Source organism: Phyllobates terribilis, unplaced genomic scaffold, assembly GCF_046119375.1.
Source record: "Phyllobates terribilis strain yellow unplaced genomic scaffold, ASM4611937v1 Scaffold_5__5_contigs__length_657084704, whole genome shotgun sequence".
Taxonomy (NCBI): Eukaryota; Metazoa; Chordata; class Amphibia; order Anura; family Dendrobatidae; genus Phyllobates; species Phyllobates terribilis.
Window position 1 is genome coordinate 41,748,844 of NW_027362765.1, and position 23,578 is coordinate 41,772,421.

The 23,578-nt window shown below is 43.5% G+C and overlaps 2 protein-coding genes and 1 pseudogene across 2 annotated transcripts in view; 1 reads left to right on the forward strand and 2 right to left on the reverse strand.

Moving 5' to 3' along the window:
• LOC141270646 (uncharacterized) overlaps positions 1-23,578 on the reverse strand; it is a 264,404-nt gene that overhangs the window by 118,633 nt on the left and 122,193 nt on the right. The gene's annotated exons all lie outside the window — the stretch shown is intronic.
• LOC141270676 (gastrula zinc finger protein XlCGF66.1-like) overlaps positions 521-23,578 on the reverse strand; it is a 28,542-nt gene continuing 5,484 nt past the window's right edge. The window contains exons 2-7 of the mRNA XM_073680773.1: positions 13,947-14,097; positions 13,638-13,817; positions 13,433-13,556; positions 13,252-13,349; positions 12,963-13,053; positions 521-7,705 (exon numbers count right to left, since the gene is read on the reverse strand). Coding sequence (XP_073536874.1) covers positions 6,873-7,705; positions 12,963-13,053; positions 13,252-13,349; positions 13,433-13,556; positions 13,638-13,817; positions 13,947-14,018 — 1,398 coding nt within the window. The 5' untranslated portion in view covers positions 14,019-14,097 and the 3' untranslated portion in view covers positions 521-6,872. The remainder of the gene's footprint in view (positions 7,706-12,962; positions 13,054-13,251; positions 13,350-13,432; positions 13,557-13,637; positions 13,818-13,946; positions 14,098-23,578) is intronic.
• On the forward strand, positions 4,250-5,182 carry LOC141270785 (serine/arginine-rich splicing factor 9 pseudogene; annotated as a pseudogene).

Sequence of the window (23,578 nt, forward strand, 5' to 3'; positions counted from 1 at the left end):
CTAAAAGTGTTTTTTTTTTTTACTGCACTTCCTTTGATGTTTCTTTTGAGAGGAGTCTCAAACTGGATGTCACAGGAGGCAGAGTTTGCACTCACTTCCATGAAATGTCACCCCTCCTGGAATAGGACGTAATCAGGGGGCAGCGCTACAGTTATTTACTACAACTTTTGCATTGCAGCCCTCTGAAGATGTCCTGAATCCATGAATCCAGTGTTAGACACTGCAGGAAAAGTGAGTGCAGCGCCGGCACTCTGCTCTTATCTCCACCTCCGCATCTTCTAACTGTGAAACAAGATGTAATCAGGGGGCGGAAATAGAAGCAGTGAGTGAAACCAGAGGCGCCCCACAGCTTCTAGCACCACCCTCAAATGAATTGTCATTAGGGGCGGCACTGGTAGAAAGAAGGAAAAGTGTATATAAGGCACCAATAAGCCTGTAGAAACAAAGTACATTAGGCGTATAAAAGACAGATAAAGTGAAAAAATACTTTTATTATGTATATAAAGTACACAGAAAACTACACTGTATGCAGAATTATTAGGCAAGTTGTATTTTAGAGGATTATTTTTATTATTGATCAACAACTATGTTCTCAATCAACCCAAAAGACTCATAAATATCCAAGCTTAATATTTTTGGAAGTTGGAGTGGGTTTTTTTAGATTTGGCTATCTTAGGAGGATATCTGTTTGTGCAGGTAACTATTACTGTGCAGAATTATTAGGCAACTTAATAAAAACCAGATATAATCCCATCTCACTTGTTTATTTTCACCAGGTAAACCAATATTAGTGCGCAAAATTTAGAAATAAACATTTCTGACATGCAAAAACAAAAAAATTAGTGATGACACTCAACAGCCTTCCATCCATAGATTCTGTCAGTTGCTTGATCTGTTTTCGATCAACATTGCATGCAGCAGCCACCACAGCCCCCCAGACACTGTTCCAAGAGGTGTACTGTTTTCCCTCCCTGTAGATCTCACATTTTATGATGGACCACAGGTTCTCTATGGGGTTCAGATCAAGTGAACAAGGGGGCCATGTCATTATTTTTTCTTCTTTTAGACCTTTACTGGCCAGCCACACTGTGGAGTAGTTGGATGCATGTGATGGAGCATTGTCCTGCATGAAAATCATGTTTTTCTTGAACGATACTGACTTCTTCCTGTACCACTGCTTGAAGAAGTTGTCTTCCAGAAACTGGCAGTAGGTCTGGGAGTTGAGCTTCATTCCATCCTCAACCCGAAAAGGTCCCACAAGTTCATCTTTGATACCAGCCCATACCAGTACCCCACCTCCACCTTGCTGGCGTCTGAGTCGGAGTGGAGCTCACTGCCCTTTACTGATCCAGCCTCTGGCCCATCAAGAGTCACTCTCATTTCATCAGTCCATAAAACCTTTGAAAAATCAGTCTTAAGATAAGATTTCTTGTTCCATTCTTGACGTTCTATCTTATGTTTCTTGTTCAAAGGTGGTCGTTTTTCAGCCTTCCTTACCTTGGCCATGTCCCTGAGTATCGCACACCTTGTGCTGTTTGATACTCCAGTAACGTTGCAGCTCTGAAATATGGCAAAACTGGTGGCGAATGGCATCTTGGCAGCTTCACGCTTGATTTTCCTCAATTCATGGGCAGTTATTTTGCGCCTTTTTTGGCCAACACGCTTCTTGCGACCCTGTTGAAAATGTGCCATGAAACACTTGATTGTTCGGTGATCACGCTTCAAAAGTTTGGAAATTTCAAGACTGCTGCATCCCTCTGCAAGACATCTCACAATTTTGGACTTTTCAGAGCCCGTCAAATCTCTCTTCTGACCCATTTTGCCAAAGGACAGTAAGTTGCCTAATAATTAAGCACACCTTATATAGGGTGTTGATGTCATTAGTCAACACCCCTCCTCATTACAGAGAAGCACATCACCAGATTTACTTAATTGGTAGTTGGCTCTCAAGCCTATGCAGCTTGGAGTAGGACAACATGTATAAAAAGTATCAAAGTGGTCAAAATACGCATTTGCCTAATAATTCTGCATGTGGTGTATTAAAAACACTTAAAACAGAGAACATCCTATCCCCTTTAGGACCTCCTATACGTGTTTGTGACAACACAGCTTTTATTCTTAATTCTGCCGGACATATTGTTTAGTAGGTCAAAGGACATGAGCTATTGTTCACATGAGCCTGTTTGTTGACTCTTGTATGTTAATCTGTAGAATGCCTGCTGATTAGGTATTATATCAATCCCTGCGGTTTACTAGTCTACAAATATTGGAGGACAAATACGCAGGTTAATTGAACAATCGATGTTTGTTAAATTGTTTAATGCCTGCTGATTACATATTGTCTCCGCCCCTGCCGTTTACTAGTCTACACAACTTAAGGGACAAATATGCAAGTTATTTGAACAATATAACAATGAGGGATTACCTCCCCCCACCTTACCCCAATCTCGTGTGACAATGCCCTGAATGAGAGCTGTGGGTATAATAGCGGCCCTTATCGGTCTCCAGAGATACTGTACAGGACAGCAGCCAAGGAACCATGGCTACAACTGGTGGAATACAGATCTGCTTCACTGCCCATAACTGAATCCATGAAGACGTTTGGAGAACCCAGGTTGGGACAGTCCGGTCAGGTCACCTGGCTACATCCCTCACTGTACTCGATCAGCTTCCTAAGCTTGCCACTACCTCCTCTCTGTGGGTGTCTACCAAAAGCTGGGTGCTACTGGTAAGGGTAGTTGGCCCTGAATGCCCCGAAGTTGCAGAGGTTCTAATCCTCGATGAGCCAGTGGAAGGGTAAGACTCTTTCATTTGCACCATCTTGTGTATTTGCTGGGACTGTACGATATGTTATTGATTATCGGTGATCCAATAAAGTATTACCGCAGTGTGTTCCCCGCACCCTGTGTTGTTTGAGTATTGTTCTGTATACGGGGAAGGAGTACAGGTGTTCAGTGGGATGAGTCCTGGCACGTGCGGTCTTTCTAAAGACAGCCGGCCAGCGGACGAGAGAACCCAATGACCCTCGTGTCTCCTCACTAGAGGGCAGCGGTGGTAGACTATTCAACCCGGATGATCTGGGGGAGCTGCAGGGGACCAGTGTTCATAGGCACCATCCAGGGGTTCCACAACCAGGGAGGCATATAGACAGGTCCAGCAGACCATAGGTTAGAAATACACAGCAAGTTTCGGAAGACACCATGTCCAACCCCACCAGCTCGGCCTTGAGAAAAGGACCGGAGTGGATATACAGCCTCAACAGTAAACAGCAACTACAGGAGCTGTGCCAGCTTTGACGTATAGAATACCAGGCCACTAACACTCGGTCAGATGTGATCCGGGAATTGGTCCTTTGGGATGCCCAGAATGTCGTGGAGGACGATGAGGTTGACCAAGAGGAATTGAACTGCTTGCCAAATTAAGGATCTAATGGCAGTCTGGAATCAACAACCCAGTCCCAAGACGCCTGAATCAAGGAGTAGTTGGTCGCATTGGGACGCAGAGGCTCAAGTTTTGGGAGTCCCAGCTCCCCTACCACCATGATGGTTCACCACCAAGGAAATCATATCCACTACAGAGATGTGGCAGTATTTAACGAGTCCAATACAGAGGTTGATAAACATCTACAAAATTTTGAGACCCTGATGCTGATGCACCAGGAGCCCACAGCTGATTGGGCCAAATACATGTGGATTAGTTTGACTGGCCCGGCACAGGATGCTGTCCGGTCCCTTGGGCCTCGGGACTGCCTGGATTATGCAACTATTAATGACACCCTGCTGGCCCTGTTTACTATCACCCTAAGAGATATCGCACCAACTTTCAGACTTTGTCTCACCAGGGGGCATGCTATGTAGAATTTGGCAGTCAACTCCAACGCCACTGCAACCACTGGCTCAATGGTCAGGCTGCCAAAAATGCTGCTGTCCTGCAGGAATTGATCGTGCTCGAGCAGCTTATGGAGAATATGGCCCCATAAATACAAGAGTGGGTAGCTGACTGGAAGTCCAACACCCCAGAGCAAGCAGCCCAATTGGAAAATTAGTTTACAGCCAATTTACCCTGCTGGAGACCTGATATGCCCACAAATCCCAGGAAAGCCCTCGACAAAGGATTCGAGCAGCCACCAGTGATTTGAGCAGGACTTTCCAGCTACCCAGCAAAAACCCCGCTGGGACAAAGGTTTACAAACAGGAACCGTGATTTGCCCAACCTACTGCACTGTTATACATGTGGGCACCTTAGAGACATGGCCAAAGATTGTCTCTCGGATGCCTGGGGCCCGTCTGTTGGCCCATCCGGTGAAAGTCTGCCAAGACGAGCCATCAAGGTCTGAGGATTGCTGCTCCCAGGATACACCAACAGCGGTTGAAAGGATAAACTTTGTTCATCCTATATGGCAGATTGACCCCCTACACCATCCAACCTCCATCGCTACATTCAGCCAGTCAAGGTCAAGAACCCTGGGTCTTCCATCACCCTGGTCAGCCAAGATATTGTCCCCTCAGAACACCATTTACCAGGCCGCCAAGTGGGCATCTCCTTGGCTAGGGGTCAGCGCTCTGGAGATGGGCGCATTTACGTGGGCAATTTAGCAGCCGATGTACGGGAGAAGGAGCTGGAGGAGTTGTTCCATCGGTATGGGTGGATCCGTACCATCGAGCTGAAGAATAGCAGGGTAAGCGGCACTGCACCGTTCACATTCACCAGCTTCCAGGATCCGCAGGATGCGGAGGACACTATGTTTGGATGGAATGGATACGAGTTTGGTTCTCATCGGTCACGTGTGGAGTTTCCCAGGTCAAACCGGGAATCGGAAAGGATATGGAGGACCCCGCTGGAAGAACAGACCCCCATCCCAGCGAATGGATTACAGAGTTCTCATCTCAGGGCTTCCCCATTGGGGAGTTGGCAGGATCTGAAACATCAAATGAGAGAAGCTGGAGATGTCTGCTATGCTGATGTACGCAAGAATGGAATGGGTATTGTGGAGTTTACTCGCAAGGAAGACATGTAATATGCTTTGAGGAAACTGGATAATGCAATGTTTCAATCTCATGAAGGTGAAACCTCTTATATCCGTGTCTATACTGAAAGAAATACCGACGGACTGTCCCAACAAATGGGGAAGGATGATTGGAAGCCTATCACATTTGGCAGCCCCGTCAACAGCAACCCATGACAGGATCAAGCAGTCTTTCGGGGCTAATTAAGAAGGGGAAGGAATGTGACGGCACAGCTTTTATTCTTAATTCTGCCAGACGTATAGTTCACTAGGTCAAGGGACATGAGCCGTTGTTCATATGAGCCTGTACATTGACTCTTGTTGTATGTTAATCTGTAGAATGCCTGCTGATTACATATTGTATCAGCCCCCTGACAAACCTTGGAGGACAAATACGCATGTTAATTGAACAGTCGATGTTTGTTAATTTGTTGAATGCTAGCTTATTACATATTGTTTCAGCCTCTGTGGTTTACTAATCTACACAATTTATAGGACAAATATGCAGTTTAATTGAACAATAGGGCAATGAGGGATTACCTTCCCCCAATCCTGTGGGAGAATGCCCTGAATGAGAGCTGTGGGTATAAAAAGGGGCCTCTCTTCCTCTCCAGAGAGACTCAACAGGACAGCAGCCAAGGAACTGTGGCTCCAACTGGTGGAATACAGATCTGCTCCACTGCCCATCACTGAACCCATGAAGACGTATGAAGAACCCAGGTTGGGACAATCAGATCACCTGGCTACACCCCTCACTGTACTCTATCAGCTTCTTAAGCTTGCCGCTATCTCCTCTCGGTGGGTGCCCACCAAAAGCTGGGTGCTATTGGTTGGGGTAGTTGGTCCTGGAGGCCCTGAAGTTGCAGATGTTCTAATCCCTGGCAAGCCAGCGGAAGGGTGAGATTCTGTCATTTGCACCATCTTGTGTATTTGCTGGGACTGTACTATATGTTATTGATATCGGTGATCCAATAAAGTATTGCAGCAGTGTGTTACCCTCACCCTGTGTTGTTTGAGTAGTGTTTTGTCCATGGGGAAAGAGTATGGGTGTTCAGTGGGATGAGCCCTGGCCCGTGCGGTCTTTCTAAAGACAGCCAGGCCAGAGGACAAAAGCACCCAATGACCATCGTGTCTCCACAGTGTTCTATTTCTTAGGACAGGTTTGTTTTCAACATTTGTTATATATACAGTGGGGGAACTAAGTATTTGATCCCTTGCTGTTTTTGTAAGTTTTCCCACTGACAAAGACATGAACAGTTTATAATTTAAAGGGTAGGTTAATTTTAACATTGAGAGATAGAATATCCCCCAAAAAATCAATAAAATCACATTGTATAAATTAGATATTTTTTTTTGCATTGACGTTTTTTGTAGGTGATGATGAGGTTTGCGCACATGTCAGGAGGAATTTTGGTCCACTCCTCTTTGCCGATCAGCTCTCAATCATTAAGATTTTGAGGCTGTCGCTTGGCAACTCGGAGCTTCAGCTCCCTCCATAAGTTTTCTATGGGATTAAGGTCTGGAGACTGGCTAGGCCACTCCATGACCTTACTGTGCTTCTTTTTGAGCCACTACTTTGTTGCTCTGGCTGTGTTTCGGGTTGTCTTGCTGGAAGACCCAGCCATGACCCATCTTCAATGCTCTTACTGAGGGAAAGAGGTTGTTGGCCAAAATCTCACGATACATGACCTGTGTAGTTCTGGGCTGATTCCTTTTGTGTGATTTCTATGATGCTTAGCAAGATATGATTTTTGGTTAAAACGCTTTTCAAATTCTGTGCATCAGAACAGCTTATCACCTGTGTGTATTCTTTGATGGACCTCAGAATCTAACTTCTGTTTAAAATATTTCCCATGAAAAACGGCTTTTACCTTGTGTGAGTTTTTTGATGGCCAATAAGGTGTGTTTTCTTAGAGAAAAGTTTCCCACACTCTAAGCATGAAAATGGCTTCTCTCCAGTGTGTAGTTTTTGATGGTCAACAAGAGTTGATTTCTGAGAAAAACATTTCCCACATTCTAAACATGAATATGGCTTCTCTCCTGTGTGACATCTCTGATGCTTAGCAAGATATGAATTCTGGCTGAAACACTTCCCACATTCTGTGCATAAGAATGGCTTCTCCCCTGTGTGAACTCTTTGATGATTAACAAGACCTGACTTCCGTTTAAAAGATTTCTCACATTCTGAACATGAAAATGGCGTCTCCCGAGTATGAGATTCTTGATGCTGAAAAAGATTTGATTTCTGAGGAAAACGTTTCCCACATTCTAAGCATGAAAATGGCTTCTCTCCTTTATGATTCCTTTCATGTCTAATGAGATTCCAGTAACGGTTAAAAATTGTTCCACATATAGAACATGAATATGGCTTCTCCACCTTGTGAATTCTCTGATGTATAGTGAGTTTTGAACTAGACGTAAAACATTTCCCACATTCTGAACATGAAAATTTCCTTGCTTCTGTGTGATTTTTCTCAGATCTTTCATTTTCAACATCCCTTCTGTTATTTTTATTTTTCTCTAACGAGTCAGAAGATAAGACCTGTTTAACAGGATTAGATGATAGATCTTTGCTATGAAGGCCTGAGGGTTTATCTAGGATACTGACATGCTCTTCATATGCAACTTCTGCAATACCATCATCATCTGCTTTCCAATAAGAAGATATTACATGTCTCTTTGCGCTTCTGATACAGTCACCTGCCAAGAATAAAACAGATTTGTTCATTTTTGTATAATATATTCTTACTAAGATATTGATATTTTATAACTTTTCTATATAAATATTTCCATACAAATTGCAGGGAAAGTAGACAAATTCTATAGAAAATAGAAAAATATATGACCAACCCACACTTCTGATAGATCACTGTGTAATGTCATGTGGTGAAATCTAATTTTGTAATTAAACCCTAAATCATAGACCACAATTTCACATTTCTTTGAAACAATGGCAAATACAGGAGTTTAATAATTCAAAGCTCAGAATACTGAAGCATTCCATAATGCCCATGCAAATGTATAAAAAAAACATCTCTGGAGCTTCTGAGATATGAGATTTCTTGGTCATCTTATGGCTGCTTTGAATAAGATAAATATTCCCCATTCTAGTTACAGAAAAGCAACAGACATTAGCAATATTAACCCTTTAAAGAAGACATTGTCAAATGAAGCAAAGTTGCTCCACAACATCACCGAGCTACCGCCACGATTCACTTTAGGCAGGGTGTTGTGATCTGTAAATACTTCATTCTTCCTTCTCCAGGCATCCCACTGATTCATAGGCCCAAAAAGTTTTCAATTTTTTTTTCATTGCTCCATAGAACAGGATCAAAAACCTTTTGCAGCTTACTTGTGTTCTTCCGGCATGAAGACCATTGGTGTATATTATGAATTTGTGCAAACTGAAACCTTAGTGATTGTTGCCACCAAGTCTTGCTGCAGGTTGTTTGCAGTCACTCGAGGGTTTTTGACCACCTGGCTCCCTTACGTAATCTCCGGTCCTCCCAAGACTTCTCTCCTCCACACTTATTTGTTCCTCACCCAATCGCCTCCAAGATTTCTCCCGAATATCCCCCATCCTATGGAATTCTGTGCATCAACACGTCCAATTATCCACCACATTTGGATCCTTCAGACGGAACCCAAAAACCCATCTCTTCAAACAAGCTTACTGCCTGCCATGACCTTGCTTGCTGCCACCTCAACAACACCGGAGCTACTGCAACCCCCCAACCTACTGTCTCCTTCCCCATTCCTGTAGAATAGAATAGAATGTACCATTCCTATCATTGGTAGTTTGTTTATTGTAAGTGATATCTGTATTTGTTATCTAACCCCTCCTTATGTACAACACCATGGAATTAATGGCCCTATATAAATAAATAATAATAATAATCTGGTGGCAGCCGGTGATATCTTCCTCTTTCTGCTCCATCCAGGCAGTGTGGCTGGCCAGTGTTCCTTTAATTTTAACTTGTGGACTATGCTTCTAAATATATTCCATCATTCAATGCCTTTAAGATCTTTTTACGTCTTTTAATTGTGCAAGGCAAGGATATCTTCTAACTTTTTGGACCACTCTTTTGACAACCCAAGAATATTAGTGAACTTGAGGCCATTGCCAAGAGGAATGGGCAAAAGTTCCTTAAAAACATTGCAAGAAGTTGCAGTCTTGGAAAGCATCATGTTTGCAGTAGGTCATAACAGCCGGAGGGGCTCTACTAAGTACTAGAGATACTTGTTGTAAAATAGTGGATAATTATAAAACTGCATTAATCAATAAAAGTGGAATTATGTGTTGAATTTGGCAAAACTACTTTGGTGGCGATGAGCTAATTACATTTTTCTGGTTTCATTGATTTATTGCAAACAGCAGAAAGTTTGCACATTTTGCTAATGAACCAAATTGGCAATGGGGTTGAATAATTTAGCTTGCAACTGTAACTTTCAAATGGATGCCTTCTGTAGACAACCAAAATGTATCCAATGGTAAAAAAAAAAATGAGATCTGGACGCTGATGTTTGTCAGCAACACTACTTGAGTTAGCAACAGCCTCCAAATTCTTATGAACATCTATCCAGATGTCTTGGATGTTCTGACAAACTTCAAAACATAAGATAAAAACAAAATGTGCAAATATCCCGCAATAAGTAAATATTAAATAGCAAAAGTGCAAAAAAAATAACACAGGGTATTCAGTTAACATAATTTTGATGAAAAAAAAATGTAAAAGTCATCCCACCACTTCAAGGTGACCCTAACCTCTAATGTTAAACTATTATTTACTTACTAATAGCAGGGTATTTGCTCATTTTGTTTTTATATCAAGTTTTGTCTGTTTAGTGGTCAGTGTGAACATGCACCTACACGTTGCATGCATACCAACTTATATTCTAGTTCATCTCTTTAGGTTTTTGTACTCAATGCACACAAGGGTGTAGGCTCCCTTTTCTTTAAGCTGGGCATTACATTATTATAGCCCTCCATAGCTGGGTGTCCATTAGTCTGGGCCTCGGTCTTGCTCAGCCCTTATTCACATTTACATCATTTGAGATATGGTAAGGTTTTAATACTAGAGATTTAAACCATCCTGAATAGGGTCATCTTGATGTTCTAGGATGGTTTTTATTTTTATTTTTAATCAAAATTATGTTAACTAAGTTCCCTATGTTATTTTTATTCACTATTGCTATTTATTTCTTTATTAACTTACTGCAAAGTATTTGCTCATTTTGTTTTTATCTAAGGTTTTGTCTGTTTAGTGGCCAGTGTGAACATGCACCTATACGTTGACGTACTGTAGTATGCATACGAACTTATACTCCAGTTCATGTCCTTATGTTTTTGCTTCTAACACACTTTGACAACAACAAATATTAAAGGCTGTGAAAAAAATGCAAAAGGATTGTCTTAATCTCTTTGAAATTAACCAAACTTTGAGATACTGTGCAAAAGGACAATACGCAGCTGTAAACTCCAAAAATAGCTGAGATAACAATTAAGGGAGGTTCTGATGGAGATGACTTCTGCTAAGTTCCAAGAACATTGTGTTATTTGGAGTGTTTGTTAGGATTAACCTGATTATCTTAGTTACTTTGGTATTTTCGAAGCTCAAAGAAATGATATATCAACATGAAAAGGACTATTTACTGTTGTATTTTATTGAAACTTCTGCTATAACTGATGTTAAAACCTATTTTAACCCCTTTACCCCCCAGGGTGGTTTGCACGTTAATGACCAGGCCAATTTTTACAATTCTGACCACTGTCACTTTATGAGGTAATTACTCTGGAACGCTTCAAAGGATCCCCCTGATTCTGAGACTGTTTTTTTCGTGACATATTGTACTTCGTGATAGTGGTAAAAATTTTTTTAGATCACTTGCGTTTATTTGTGAAAAAAAACGGAAATTTGGCAAAAATTTTGAAAGTTTAACAATTTTCAAACTTTGAATTTTCATGCCCTTAAATCCGAGAGATATGTCACACAAAATAGTTAATAAATAACATTTCCCACATGTCTACTTTACATCAGCACAATTTTGGAAACAAAATTTTTTTTTGTTTGGGAGCTATAAGGGTTAAAAGTTGACCAGCAATTTCTCATTTTTACAACAAACTTTACAAAACCATTTTTTTTAGGGTCCACGTCACATTTGAAGTCACTTTGAGGGTTTTTTATGACAGAAAATAACCCAAAGTGACACCATTCTAAAAACTGCACCTCTCAAGGTGCTCAAAACCACATTCAATAAGTTTATTAACCCTTCAGGTGCTTCACAGCAATTAATTGAAAGTGAAAGGAAAAATTGAACATTTAACTTTTTTTCACTAAAATTTTACTTTAGACCCCAATTTTTTTATTTTCACGAGGGTAACAGGAGAAATTGGAAACCAAAAGTTGTTGTGCAATTTTTCCTGAGTACGCTGATACCCCATATGTGGGGGAAAGCCATTGTTTGGGCGCACGGCAGGGCTCGGAAGGGAAGGGACACCATTTGATGTTTTCAATGCAAAACTCGCTGGAGTTGACAGTGGACCCCATGTCGTGTTTGGAGAGCCCCTGATGTGCCTAAACAGTGGAAACCCCCCCACAAGTGACCCCATTTTGGAAACTAGACCACTTAAGGAACTTATTTAGACGTGTTGTGAGCACTTTGAACCCCCAGGTGCTTCACAGAAAATTATAACTTTGACTTGTCTTCTCTGTTCTTTTTTCAGCAGGATCAAGAGCAGGAGCCCAGCAGCAGCAGGACACCGAAGACCCAATCAGACTGGAGCAGGAGATCCAGGACACCGCAGCAGGACTGGAGCAGGACACCGGAGCAGCAAATCCAGAAGACCAGAGCAGGTAGGAGAAAGGTCTTGTAGTGTCACAGAAAATTCTGTGGCACTACAAGGCCTAGCACAGCGCAGATCAGACGTGACCGCCCTGTAGAAAATCCTCACCAAATGTGAGGATCTGCCGGGCGGTCACAGGGGGGTGATAGGGTAGTGACAGCCAGGTCACAGGCTGGTCACCACCCAGTCACCTCCCGGTCAGGTACTCTGATTGGTGCAATCGATGATGACATCGATCGCACCAATCAGAGATGGCTGGGGCCTGGGCAGCATCACAGGGGGTCACAGGGAGGTGACAGACGCCCTGTCACCTGTGTTCAGGTACTCTGATTGGAGCGATCGAAGTCATGATCAATCGCTCCAATCAGAGGTGGCTGGGGCCTGGAAATACACTACAGGGGGTCATGGGGCGGTGACAGGCAGGTCACAAGCTGGTCACTGCCCCGTGACCGCCCTGTCTCCGCGCGGTCGCGCTATGAGTGGTGCGATCGATGTGATGTGATCGGCGATCGTACCGATCATAGCGGGTTGGGGAGAGGGCTGGGGTCTCCTAGCAACAGCCTAGGAGCACATCACTATTTCCGGCAATCTGATTGCCAGAACAGTGAGAAATGCTGTGATTGGCTGTTCAGAATTGAACAGCCAATCACAGCGATCGTGGTAGCGGGGGGGCGGCGACACCCCCCAGGATGACGGCGCAATCTACCCTGTAAGGTAAGATGGTGCCATAAATTTAATGCGGTCACCGCGACTTCGGTCGAGGGACTGCATTAAAAACCGTGCGCAATAGTACGTAACTGGCCCTATAGGCCCAGGGTGCAGCTACTGTACGTACTATTACTGACAAGGTCGGAAAGGGGTTAACCACTTAAAATGATTAAAAAATAAACCATTCATTTTTTTATTCCCTCTTCTGACAAATTTCTACTGTATTTTTGCATCCTTTTTCATCACTTGTAGCAATATCATATTTTAACGCATATTTATTTAGTATTTTGGCAGGAGGTGAATCTAAAGCTGAAAAATCCCAGAACTCACAAGTCACACAAAATGGTACCAAACAGTGACTGAGAAGAATCTTTCACTTTTTTGCATTTAGAGGTTACAACTCACCTGGGTAGTCATCTGTAGGAATCTCCTCTTTACACCACTCATCATCCCTCACACATGTCTCTGTAGTATTAATATGGGGCAGATCTTCACCCTGAAACAAATATTGTAAAAGTCACAGATAGATGGAGAAGTCACATCTATGATCAGCTCTAATCCTGCCATCTCCACCGTTCTCATTACACAAGTATAAAACATATAATACTGGTGGATAAAACAAGACTGAGCACAAGACCTTCACAGCCGTCTATACATCATAGAGGAGATCTCATGACACTTTCTCTCTATCTACCTGATGATCCTGAGGAACATTGGGATCTTCTTGTTTACAGTCCTGTGGAAGAAGAGGACGGGGACATCTCTCTGGTGTTGTCCTCTTACTGGATAGAACTGGAGGAAACACATACAGGGACTGAATTCATTCTTTACATACAGATAATTATAGGCCGTGTGTATTTAGTACTGTCTATTACCTGGTGATGTGAGGGGCTGGGGAACCTCCATCATAAGGTCTTTGTACAGATCTTTGTGTCCTTCTAAATACTCCCACTCCTCCATGGAGAAATAGATGGCGACATCCTGACACCTTATAGGAACCTGACACATACAATGATACTGTCATACCCGATCCCTTCATAGCATTACTGTATAACGTCCCAGCATTCCCAGCAGTGTCACCTCTCCAGTCAGCAGCTCAATCATCTTGTAGGTGAGTTCTAGGATCTTCTGGTCATTGATGTCCTCATGTATCCGGGGGTGAGGTGGAGGCCCAGTGATTGGGCTCAGGGGTCTTCCCAATCCCTCAGACACAGGGGCCTGACAGCGCTCACTAGAGGTCTTCTTCACTACTGTGTAATCCTGGTTATGGAGAAACACATTAATAAATCTCACTACAGACATTTCCAGAGTCCTCACCGCTCCAGTTCTGTCCTTCTGTTATTCCCATAGATAAGAATGATGTAATGTGACGTCATCAGAATCTCTCACCTCTCCAGTAAGCCGGAAGAGGATCTCTAGGGTGAGGTGTAATATCCTCTCTGCCATTTTGTCCTTATCCATCTTTGATGGAAGATGGATCAATCAGGAAAATTCTCTTATACAGAAGATCCCCACAGAGAGGATCCGATATTGTAGAAGTCTGAATGAGAAGATGAGAAAATGTAAAATAAAAAATAAAATTTCTGGAAATAAGAGGAAACATATGAAGAGTTATAAAGCAGCTCTCTAATATTCATAGGGGTATTCTCTTGTCATTAAATTGCTTTAGTTAGCTAGAAAGTATTTAAATATGCAAGTTTACAATTGACTTGCTTTACCTATCTGCCGTGTTCTCCTGATATGAAAGCTTTTATCCAACATAGTGTACAGGTTGCTGCCAAGAAGATCAGCTTCTAGAGTTTGGCTGAGCATACGCAGCAGCTACATTACAGGCTGAAGAGTTAACTCCTAAGATCCCAGCCACCTTTCTCCAGTCCATTGTTTTCTATACAGCAGTTCGCTGCTCAAATCCCTCCCTCTCAGCTCCTGACAAGCTGCTATATATCTTTCAAAATCATCAGCTCCCACCATTGGCAGCTTCAAGAGCAGTTCTCATGTCTCTCACTTTCCTGAGCTGTGGGCTTGTCCAAAGTCACTATTATCTCAAAATGTAAATATAGGGGTTACAGTGTACATTTCAGAACAAACCACTGATAGATTAATCTGTTTCTAGCTCAACACAAGTTCTGCTAATGCTACAGCTCTGCTTCTGATCAAAACTGTCACTCAAGGAGGAGTGCCCTCTGCCTGAAACCAGGAAGTGAAAGAGACTGGAAAGCTGTGTGCTCCTTAACACACCAGCTGAGAATATGCTTTTAATGACAGAGCATATCATACCTTCACATGAACGCTACAGCTAATCACTGGTCACAGAGGACGAGAACAACCAGTGCCGAACTTCATCTACAATGACCACAGTATGTAAGAGTTGTAAACCAGCAACTGACATCTGTACTATGTAGCGTCGGCGTCCCTGCCTCCTGATAGGCAGGTACGCCGTTCCCCTCACCTCTCCGTGCCCGGAATCTTCCTCCCGCTCTGCTGGCAGCGCGCGCTCCTTCCCGGCCACTGTGCTTAAGGCGCGCGCGCTCCCCCTCTCTTAAAGGGGCCGAGCGCCGTCCTAAGGAGTCCCCGGCCAATGGCTGGAGGACCTCTCCATATATAAGGCACCTCCTCCAAAATGGAGGTGCCCGAGCAATGTTGTTGCAAAGCCTTTCAACTCTGCTTCAGCCCTCAGGTCCTGTTACCAGTTACCTGCCAGTCACCTGCCAGATTCCTGCCTGATACTTATCTATCTGCGGTCCGACAGTCTGCCTACCAGCTCTGCCAGTCTGTCTATGGATCAGTCTGCCCGCTCACTTGGGAGCGCTCACCTGTTACCTACCTGCTAGCCTACCTGGAGGCTCCGCCGTCACGTGCTGTGACCACCTGCCTGTCCAGAGACTCTTGCCCGCTCACCTGGGAGCGCACATCTGCTACCTGCCTGCTAGCCTACCTGGAGGCCCTGCCGTCACTGCCGTGACCACCTGCTTGTCCAGAGACTCTTGCCCGCTCACCTGGGAGCGCACATCTGCTACCTGCCTGCTAGCCTACCTGGAGGCTCTGCCGTCACTTGCCGTGACCACCCGTCTGTCTAGAGACTGTCCCTGTCACTTGCCGTATCCTCCTGCCCTTCTACCCAGAGACTGTCCCTGTCATTTGCCGCATCCTCCTGCCCTTCTACCCAGAGACTGTCCCTGTCACTTGCCGTGACTACCTGCCCACCTTCCCTGGGAGCCACCCGCTTCCTTACAAGGACTGCCCCTTTGTATTGTAGCTCAGAGGTTCCACCTCCCAGACCCGTTACATACTAGAGGAAAGTTTATGGTGCATCCAGGTTTTATGTGAGCCACTTACAATACAGGGCCTCACTGATACATCAGTTTTTTTTTAATGTAAGAGAAAAACACACCGAGTTTTTTGGTCAGAGTTTCATCTGAGTTTGGTCCAAGTGTCATCAGTTTTTCTCGTTTGTGAAAAAAAATATTCTCTAGTCTTTTATTATCTAGCAGTCCATGAAAATATGGGATTCGAGTTCTGTCTGATATTTTCAAGGACCCATAGGACTTACATTGTCAATTTTCATTTGACACACGGTTAAAAATCAGACCCGTCTCTGCGAGGTCCACGGAAAATCACAGACCCATGTGAATGACCCATTTACTATTATAGGTATGAGCGCTATCCGTGAAAAACAGAGATAGCGCTCGTACGCAAATATATTTTAAAACAATACAGTAGCATGGCACGTGTTTATGCAAGATAATGAAAAATTTAATTAAAAGTAATACATAGGAATACTAATGTTTAACTGGAATGACAAGAGAATCCATTGTATGTATAACTGAAAAAGTAGAGCTCCACCAGAGCATGTGAAGTCAGGGGGCTATATGAGGACTGCAGCATTGGAGTGAAACCAATTCCTTGAAGTAGAAAAATTTCATTTCTGAAACATTGAACTTCTTATCCTGTTTTGACATTCATACCATTAACAGTGACATTACTGCAGCCCAGGAAGTATTGGCAGACATTCATGTGAGCACGCTATCTGATAGAGCATCTCTAAACATCTCCGACCACATGATAAACAGAGGAACTTTCATATAGCTGTATATGTATTTAGGGTTGGACCAGCCCACCAGAGAACAGGAGAATCCTTCAGTGGGCCCAGGCTTCTCCTTCAGGAGAGTTCATAATGCAAACTTTGCAGCTGCTATGGGGCTCTCGAGTAGGAGAGAATCAAATCCTCCGGTGGGCCCAATGTTCTTCAGTCTTTCACTGTATGTATTTGAGGAGTAAAAGCAGTACAAACTTATGCTGTGACTCTATTACTACATATACCAAAAGGCAGGAGAAAGAGGGTGGGGTATACTCATAAACCAAAGCAAACAAAGAAAGACAACCCCTTAAAATCTAACTTTTATTAAATATAGCTGTAAGTGTTCTAGTCAATATAACTAAAGACACTACCCATAAAAATAGGTAAAAATGTATTGGGGTAATTGTACCAGGGTAAATATGGAGAGAAAAAGCATACAGGCAATCCCTAGATTTCCCTAATATGCTGGGAACTACCTGACAGCGGAGATTTAACACCTTAGCAATACGGTTTGGTGCCCCTGCTCCATGTCGACTTTCCCTCTCTGACCCTATTGTCCCCTAAAACAGACATACATATGCATAAAAAGTCATCAAAAGAAAATTCGATCCAGGCAGTGGTACAAATTCAACCCCGCTGAGTCTACTGAAAAAAAGCGGTATATTAGCAGTCTCTCAGTAGGTTTAAAGGGATGGATAACAAAAATTACGAGAATACCATCAGTGCAGGTATTTAGAGTGTGCAGCTATTGACATAAATCAAGCCGCCCTATCTTTATATTCAAAATAGATATCATGCGGTCGTACTGATATTGTAAGGTATCAGGGGGGCAGTACAGATATTAATAAGAGCAGGACGTCCACAATAAAGTACAATAGTACCAACAGAAAGGAGAGCACCCCCTTGCTCCCACCGCCGTAGGCAGGCTAATGCAGTAGAAAATAGGGAGAGCAATAAAGTGCAACAGTGCCAATAGATATAGAGCATGGAGAGGACAACAATATGCCCCCACCACCATAAATAGGCTCATACAATCAAAGGAAGGGGGAACAATATCCCAATGAGTGATACACCAAATCACAGGTTTCCACTCAATAAAATTTCAATATATAAAGACCAAACAAAAGACTGTCTGTATGATTCACAATTCCTCTATGGATATCGATATCTGAGGTATTAACCGCATAGTTATTATCAACAACATCTAAGGTGTATCAATTTGATGCCAAGCAATAGACTTATCAGTGTCTGATGACACAAAGTTTCCAAATGTCCCAAGTGATGACACAAACAGTGCCAACTGTCCCAACGGGTTTCTCCCCCTCCTAGTTTGGGGTTCATTAGAGGACTATGTTAGTAGAAATCCACAATGGGTAAGTGGGCAAATGTGAGGAAAAGATAGGACCCGACTGGAAGAAATGTCCACATTACTATAGCAGGTCCGGCTTTACCCCTTATTTTTTGGAGGCGGTTCTTAGTAATCCCCTCTTTGTACCTTTCCCTCTGACAAATACACACCCCAGATGCGACCCCAAAACTGGGGCAGAAACGCGTCGGGAGGGATTTTTTCGGGGGTCACACATTAGGGTATAAGCTTGGGTACTGCCCTTGTAAGCGCACGACAGGGATTTCAGGGTTAATTTTTCTCCTGTTGAACCTGTTCTTTCTGGATCCAGCAATAGACGGTGCTTAAACTGTGAGCAACTAGGTGAGACTGAACCTTCTTAGAGCACTGGCACTATTGAGCACTTTATTATATTGGTGTGACTGTGTTGTATGTCTTGAGCTCAGGTTCTTTTAGTAATATTTTAACAATAATTAAATAAAAGTTATATTTTATTGTTTATGAATAGAGATTCTTCTGCTGTATATTATTTTATATATTGTAAGGTGGCTAACGGACACATAGCCAATGGGCGGTATGTATCAAAGAGATGGCTGTCCTCTGTGATGTAACCCCGAATGTTGCTGTAATGCACGTAAGCACTAAGAGGACTGTTTGGTGCATCTGGGACCAGGTTATGGGTAGTTGGAGAGATGGGCGGGTCTAGCTACCCATATACCTCACCTCTAGGTGTGGTTAAGATATAAAATAGAGGCCATTGTTTGGCACATGGTCTGTGTGTTTGGAGGGAGAAGGCCTCCAGTGTGTTGTGGTCTCCTGACTGAGCCAGTGAACTGGACACTATCCAGCCTGTGTGCCCACAGGACTGGCTAACCAGAGACTTTGCCTTAAGGACTCTTTACTTTGTTTTGCCTGAAGTAAAGGCGGTTTGTTTACATTTTGCTTTTGCCTGGTTTATGAAGTAATAAACCAACATGGACATTTAAATGAACATGCTTCCTGTTTTGCCTCTTTACGCGTGAGTAGAAACCCCACAATATATATAGTGGCATGTAAACGTTTGGGCACCCCTGGTCAAAATTACTGTTATTGTGAACAACTAAGGAAGTTGAAGATGAAATGATCTCTAAAAGGCCAAAATTTAAAGATGACACATTTTCTTTGTATTTTAGGCAAAAATATATATGTTGTCAGTTTTTACATTTTTAAAATTACAAAAAGGAAAATGGGCTGATGCAAAAGTTTGGGCACCCTGCATGGTTAGTATCTAGTAGCATCCCCTTTTGAAAGTATCACACCTTGTAAACACTTTTTGTTGCCAGACAAGAGTATTTCAATTCTTGTTTGAGGTATTTTCATCCATTTTTCTTTGGAAAATTCTTCCAGTTCTGTGAAATTCCTGGGTCGTCTTGCATGCACTGCTATTTTGAGGTCTAGACACAGATTTTCAATGATGCTCAGATTAGGGGACTGTGAGGGCCATTGAAAAACCTTCAGCTTACGACTTTTGAGGTAGTCTATTGTGGATTTTGACGTGTGTTTAGGATCATTATCCATTTGTGGAAGCCATCCTCTTTTCAACTTCAGCTTTTTTACAGATGGTGTTATGTTTGCATCAAGAATTTGTTTAAAATGTCATTGAATCCATTCTTCCTTCTACCTGAGAAATGTTCCCCCGTGCCATTGGCTGCAACACAACCCCAAAGCATGATTGATCCACTGCCATGCTTGGCGAGATGTTCTTTAGCTGAAATTATTTGCCCTTTTTTTTTCCCACACATATCTTTGATTATTGTGGCCAAAGAGTTCTATTTGAACCTAATTGGTCCACAGAATTTGTTTCCAAAGTGTATCAAGCTTCTTTAGATGTTCTTTTGCATACTTCTTCTGACATGTTTCTGGGTTTTAGGCTAAGTGCCTCTGATAAAGAGTCTAAGGCCACCTTCACACATTCAGTATTTGGCCAGTATTTCCCATCAGTATTTGTAAGCCGAAATCAGGAGTGGAACAATCAGAAGAAAAGTATAATAGAAACACATCACCACTTCTGTATTTATTACCCACTCCTGATTTTGGCTTACAAATACTGATGTGAAATACTGACCAAATACTGAATGTGTGAATGTGGCCTAAGGGGGAACATTTCTCCTTGTGGAGAGTGCTGAGCAGGAGTAAGGAGACTTTTATAGGCCATGCAATGCTCCTCTGGGAATTCAAAGATGCAAATAGAGAAAGGCTTGTTGTCAGCGGTGAAGACTGACTGACGGCTCTCACTGTCAATGCAGCCTCCAGGAATTTAGTAGAGCAGAAGATTTTAATGATATTTTCAGATGACATAATTTTAATTTTTCTATATTTCCATGATTGTAAAAAAACACAAAATATTACAATCTCTACCCCAGATAGAAAGCGTCATGTCCCCAAACCAGAGTGACCTCCCTTGTATACATGATCACATCCAGCGTTATATTACTGTACATATACACATGGCAGAACTGGGGGAAGGGAGCACTATCTCCGGGAATGAAGGGGTTAATGCCCCCTGTATACATGAGCACATCCAGCGTTATATTACTGTACATATACACATGGCAGAACTGGGGGTAGGGGGGCACTATCTCCAGGAATGGAGGGGTTAATGCCCCCTGTATACATCAGCACATCCAGCGTTATATTACTGTACATATACACATGGTAGAACTGGGGGAGGGGGCACTATCTCCAGGAATGGAGGGGTTAATGCCCCCTGTATACATGAGCACATAAAGCGTTATATTACTGTACATATACACATGGCAGAACTGGGGAAGGAGGCACTATCTCCAGGAATGAAGGGGTTAATGTCCACTGTATACATGAGCACATTCAGCGTTATATTACTGTACATATACACATGGCAGAACTGGGGGAAGGGGGCACTATCTCCGGGAATGGAGGGGTTAATGTCCCCTGTATACATGAGCACATCCAGCGTTATATTACTGTACATATACACATGGCAGAACTGGGGGAAGGGGGCACTATCTCCGGGAATGGAGGGGTTAATGTCCCCTGTATACATGAGCACATCCATCATTATATTACTGTACATATACACATGGCAGAACTGGGGGAGGAGGCACTATCTCCGGGAATGGAGGGGTTAATGTCCCCTGTATACATGAGCACATCCAGCATTATATTACTGTACATATACACATGGCAGAACTGGGGGAAGGGGGCACTATCTCCGGGAATGGAGGGGTTAATGCCCCCTGTATACATGAGCACATCCAGCGTTATTTTACTGTACATATACACATGGCAGAACTGGGGGAAGGGGGCACTATCTCCGGGAATGGAGGGGTTAATGCCCCCTGTATACATGAGCACATCCAGCGTTATATTACTGTACATATACACATGGCAGAACTGGGGGAGGAGGCACTATCTCCGGGAATGGAGGGGTTAATGTCCCCAGTATACATGAGCACATCCAGCGTTATATTACTGTACATATACACATGGCAGAACTGGGGGAAGGGGGCACTATCTCCGGGAATGATGGGGTTAATATTACCTGTAAACATGAGCACATCCAGCGTTATATTACTGTACATATACACATGGCAGAACTGGGGGAAGGGGGCACTATCTCCAGGAATGGAGGGGTTAATGTCCCCTGTATACATGAGCACATCCAGTGTTATATTACTGTACATATACACATGGCAGAACTGGGGGGAGGGGGCACTATCTCCGGGAATGGAGGGGTTAATGCCCCCTGTATACATGAGCACATCCAGCGTTATATTACTGTACATACGCTTGGCAGAACTGGGGGAAGGGGGCACTATCTCCGGGAATGGAGGGGTTAATGTCCTCTGTATACATGAGCACATCCAGCGTTATATTACTGTACATATACACATGGGAGAACTGGGGGAAGGAGGCACTATCTCCAGGAATGGAGGGGTTAATGCCCCCTGTATACATGAGCACATAAAGCGTTATATTACTGTACATATACACATGGCAGAACTGGGGAAGGGGGCACTATCTCTGGGAATGGAGGGGTTAATGCCCCCTGTATACATGAGCACATCCAGCGTTATATTACTGTACATATACACATGGCAGAACTGGGGGAAGGGGGCACTATCTCCGGGAATGGAGGGGTTAATGCCCCCTGTATACATGAGCACATCCAGCGTTATATTACTGTACATATACACAAGGCAGAACTGGGGAAGGGGGCACTATCTCCGGGAATGGAGGGGTTAATGTCCCCTGTATACATGAGCACATCCAGCGTTATATTACTGTACATATACACATGGGAGAACTGGGGGGAGGGGGCACTATCTCCAGGAATGGAGGGGTTAATGTCCCCTGTATACATGAGCACATCCAGCGTTATATTACTGTACATATACACATGGCAGAACTGGGGGGAGGGGGCACTATCTCCGGGAATGGAGGGGTTAATGTCCCCTGTATACATGAGCACATCCAGAGTTATATTACTGTACATATACACATGGCAGAACTGGGGGAGGGGGCACTATCTCCGGGAATGGAGGGGTTAATGCCCCCTGTATACATGAGCACATCCAGCATTATATTACTGTACATATACACATGGCAGAACTGGGGGAAGGGGGGCACTATCTCCGGGAATGGAGGGGTTAATGTCCCCTGTATACATGAGCACATCCAGCATTATATTACTGTACATATACACATGGCAGAACTGGGGGAAGGGGGCACTATCTCCGGGAATGGAGGGGTTAATGCCCCCTGTATACATGAGCACATCCAGCGTTATATTACTGTACATATACACATGACAGAACTGGGGGAAGGGGGCACTATCTCCAGGAATGGAGGGGTTAATGCACCCTGTATACATGAGCACATCCATCGTTATATTACTGTACATATACACATGGCAGAACTGGGGGAAGGGGGCACTATCTCCGGGAATGGAGGGGTTAATTCCCCCTGTATACATGAGTACATCCAGCGTTATATTACTGTACATATACACATGGCAGAACTGGGGGAGGGGGCACTATCTCCAGGAATGGAGGGGTTAATACCCCCTGTATACATGAGCACATCCAGCGTTATATTACTGTACATATACACATGGCAGAACTGGGGGAGAGGGCACTATCTCCGGGAATGGAGGGGTTAATGTCCCCTGTATACATGAGCATATCCAGCGTTATATTACTGTACATATACACATGACAGAACTGGGGGAAGGGGGCACTATCTCCAGGAATGGAGGGGTTAATGCCCCCTGTATACATGAGCACATCCATCGTTATATTACTGTACATATACACATGGCAGAACTGGGGGAGGAGGCACTATCTCCGGGAATGGAGGGGTTAATGTCCCCAGTATACATGAGCACATCCAGCGTTATATTACTGTACATATACACATGGCAGAACTGGGGGAAGGGGGCACTATCTCCGGGAATGATGGGGTTAATATTACCTGTAAACATGAGCACATCCAGCGTTATATTACTGTACATATACACATGGCAGAACTGGGGGAAGGGGGCACTATCTCCAGGAATGGAGGGGTTAATGTCCCCTGTAT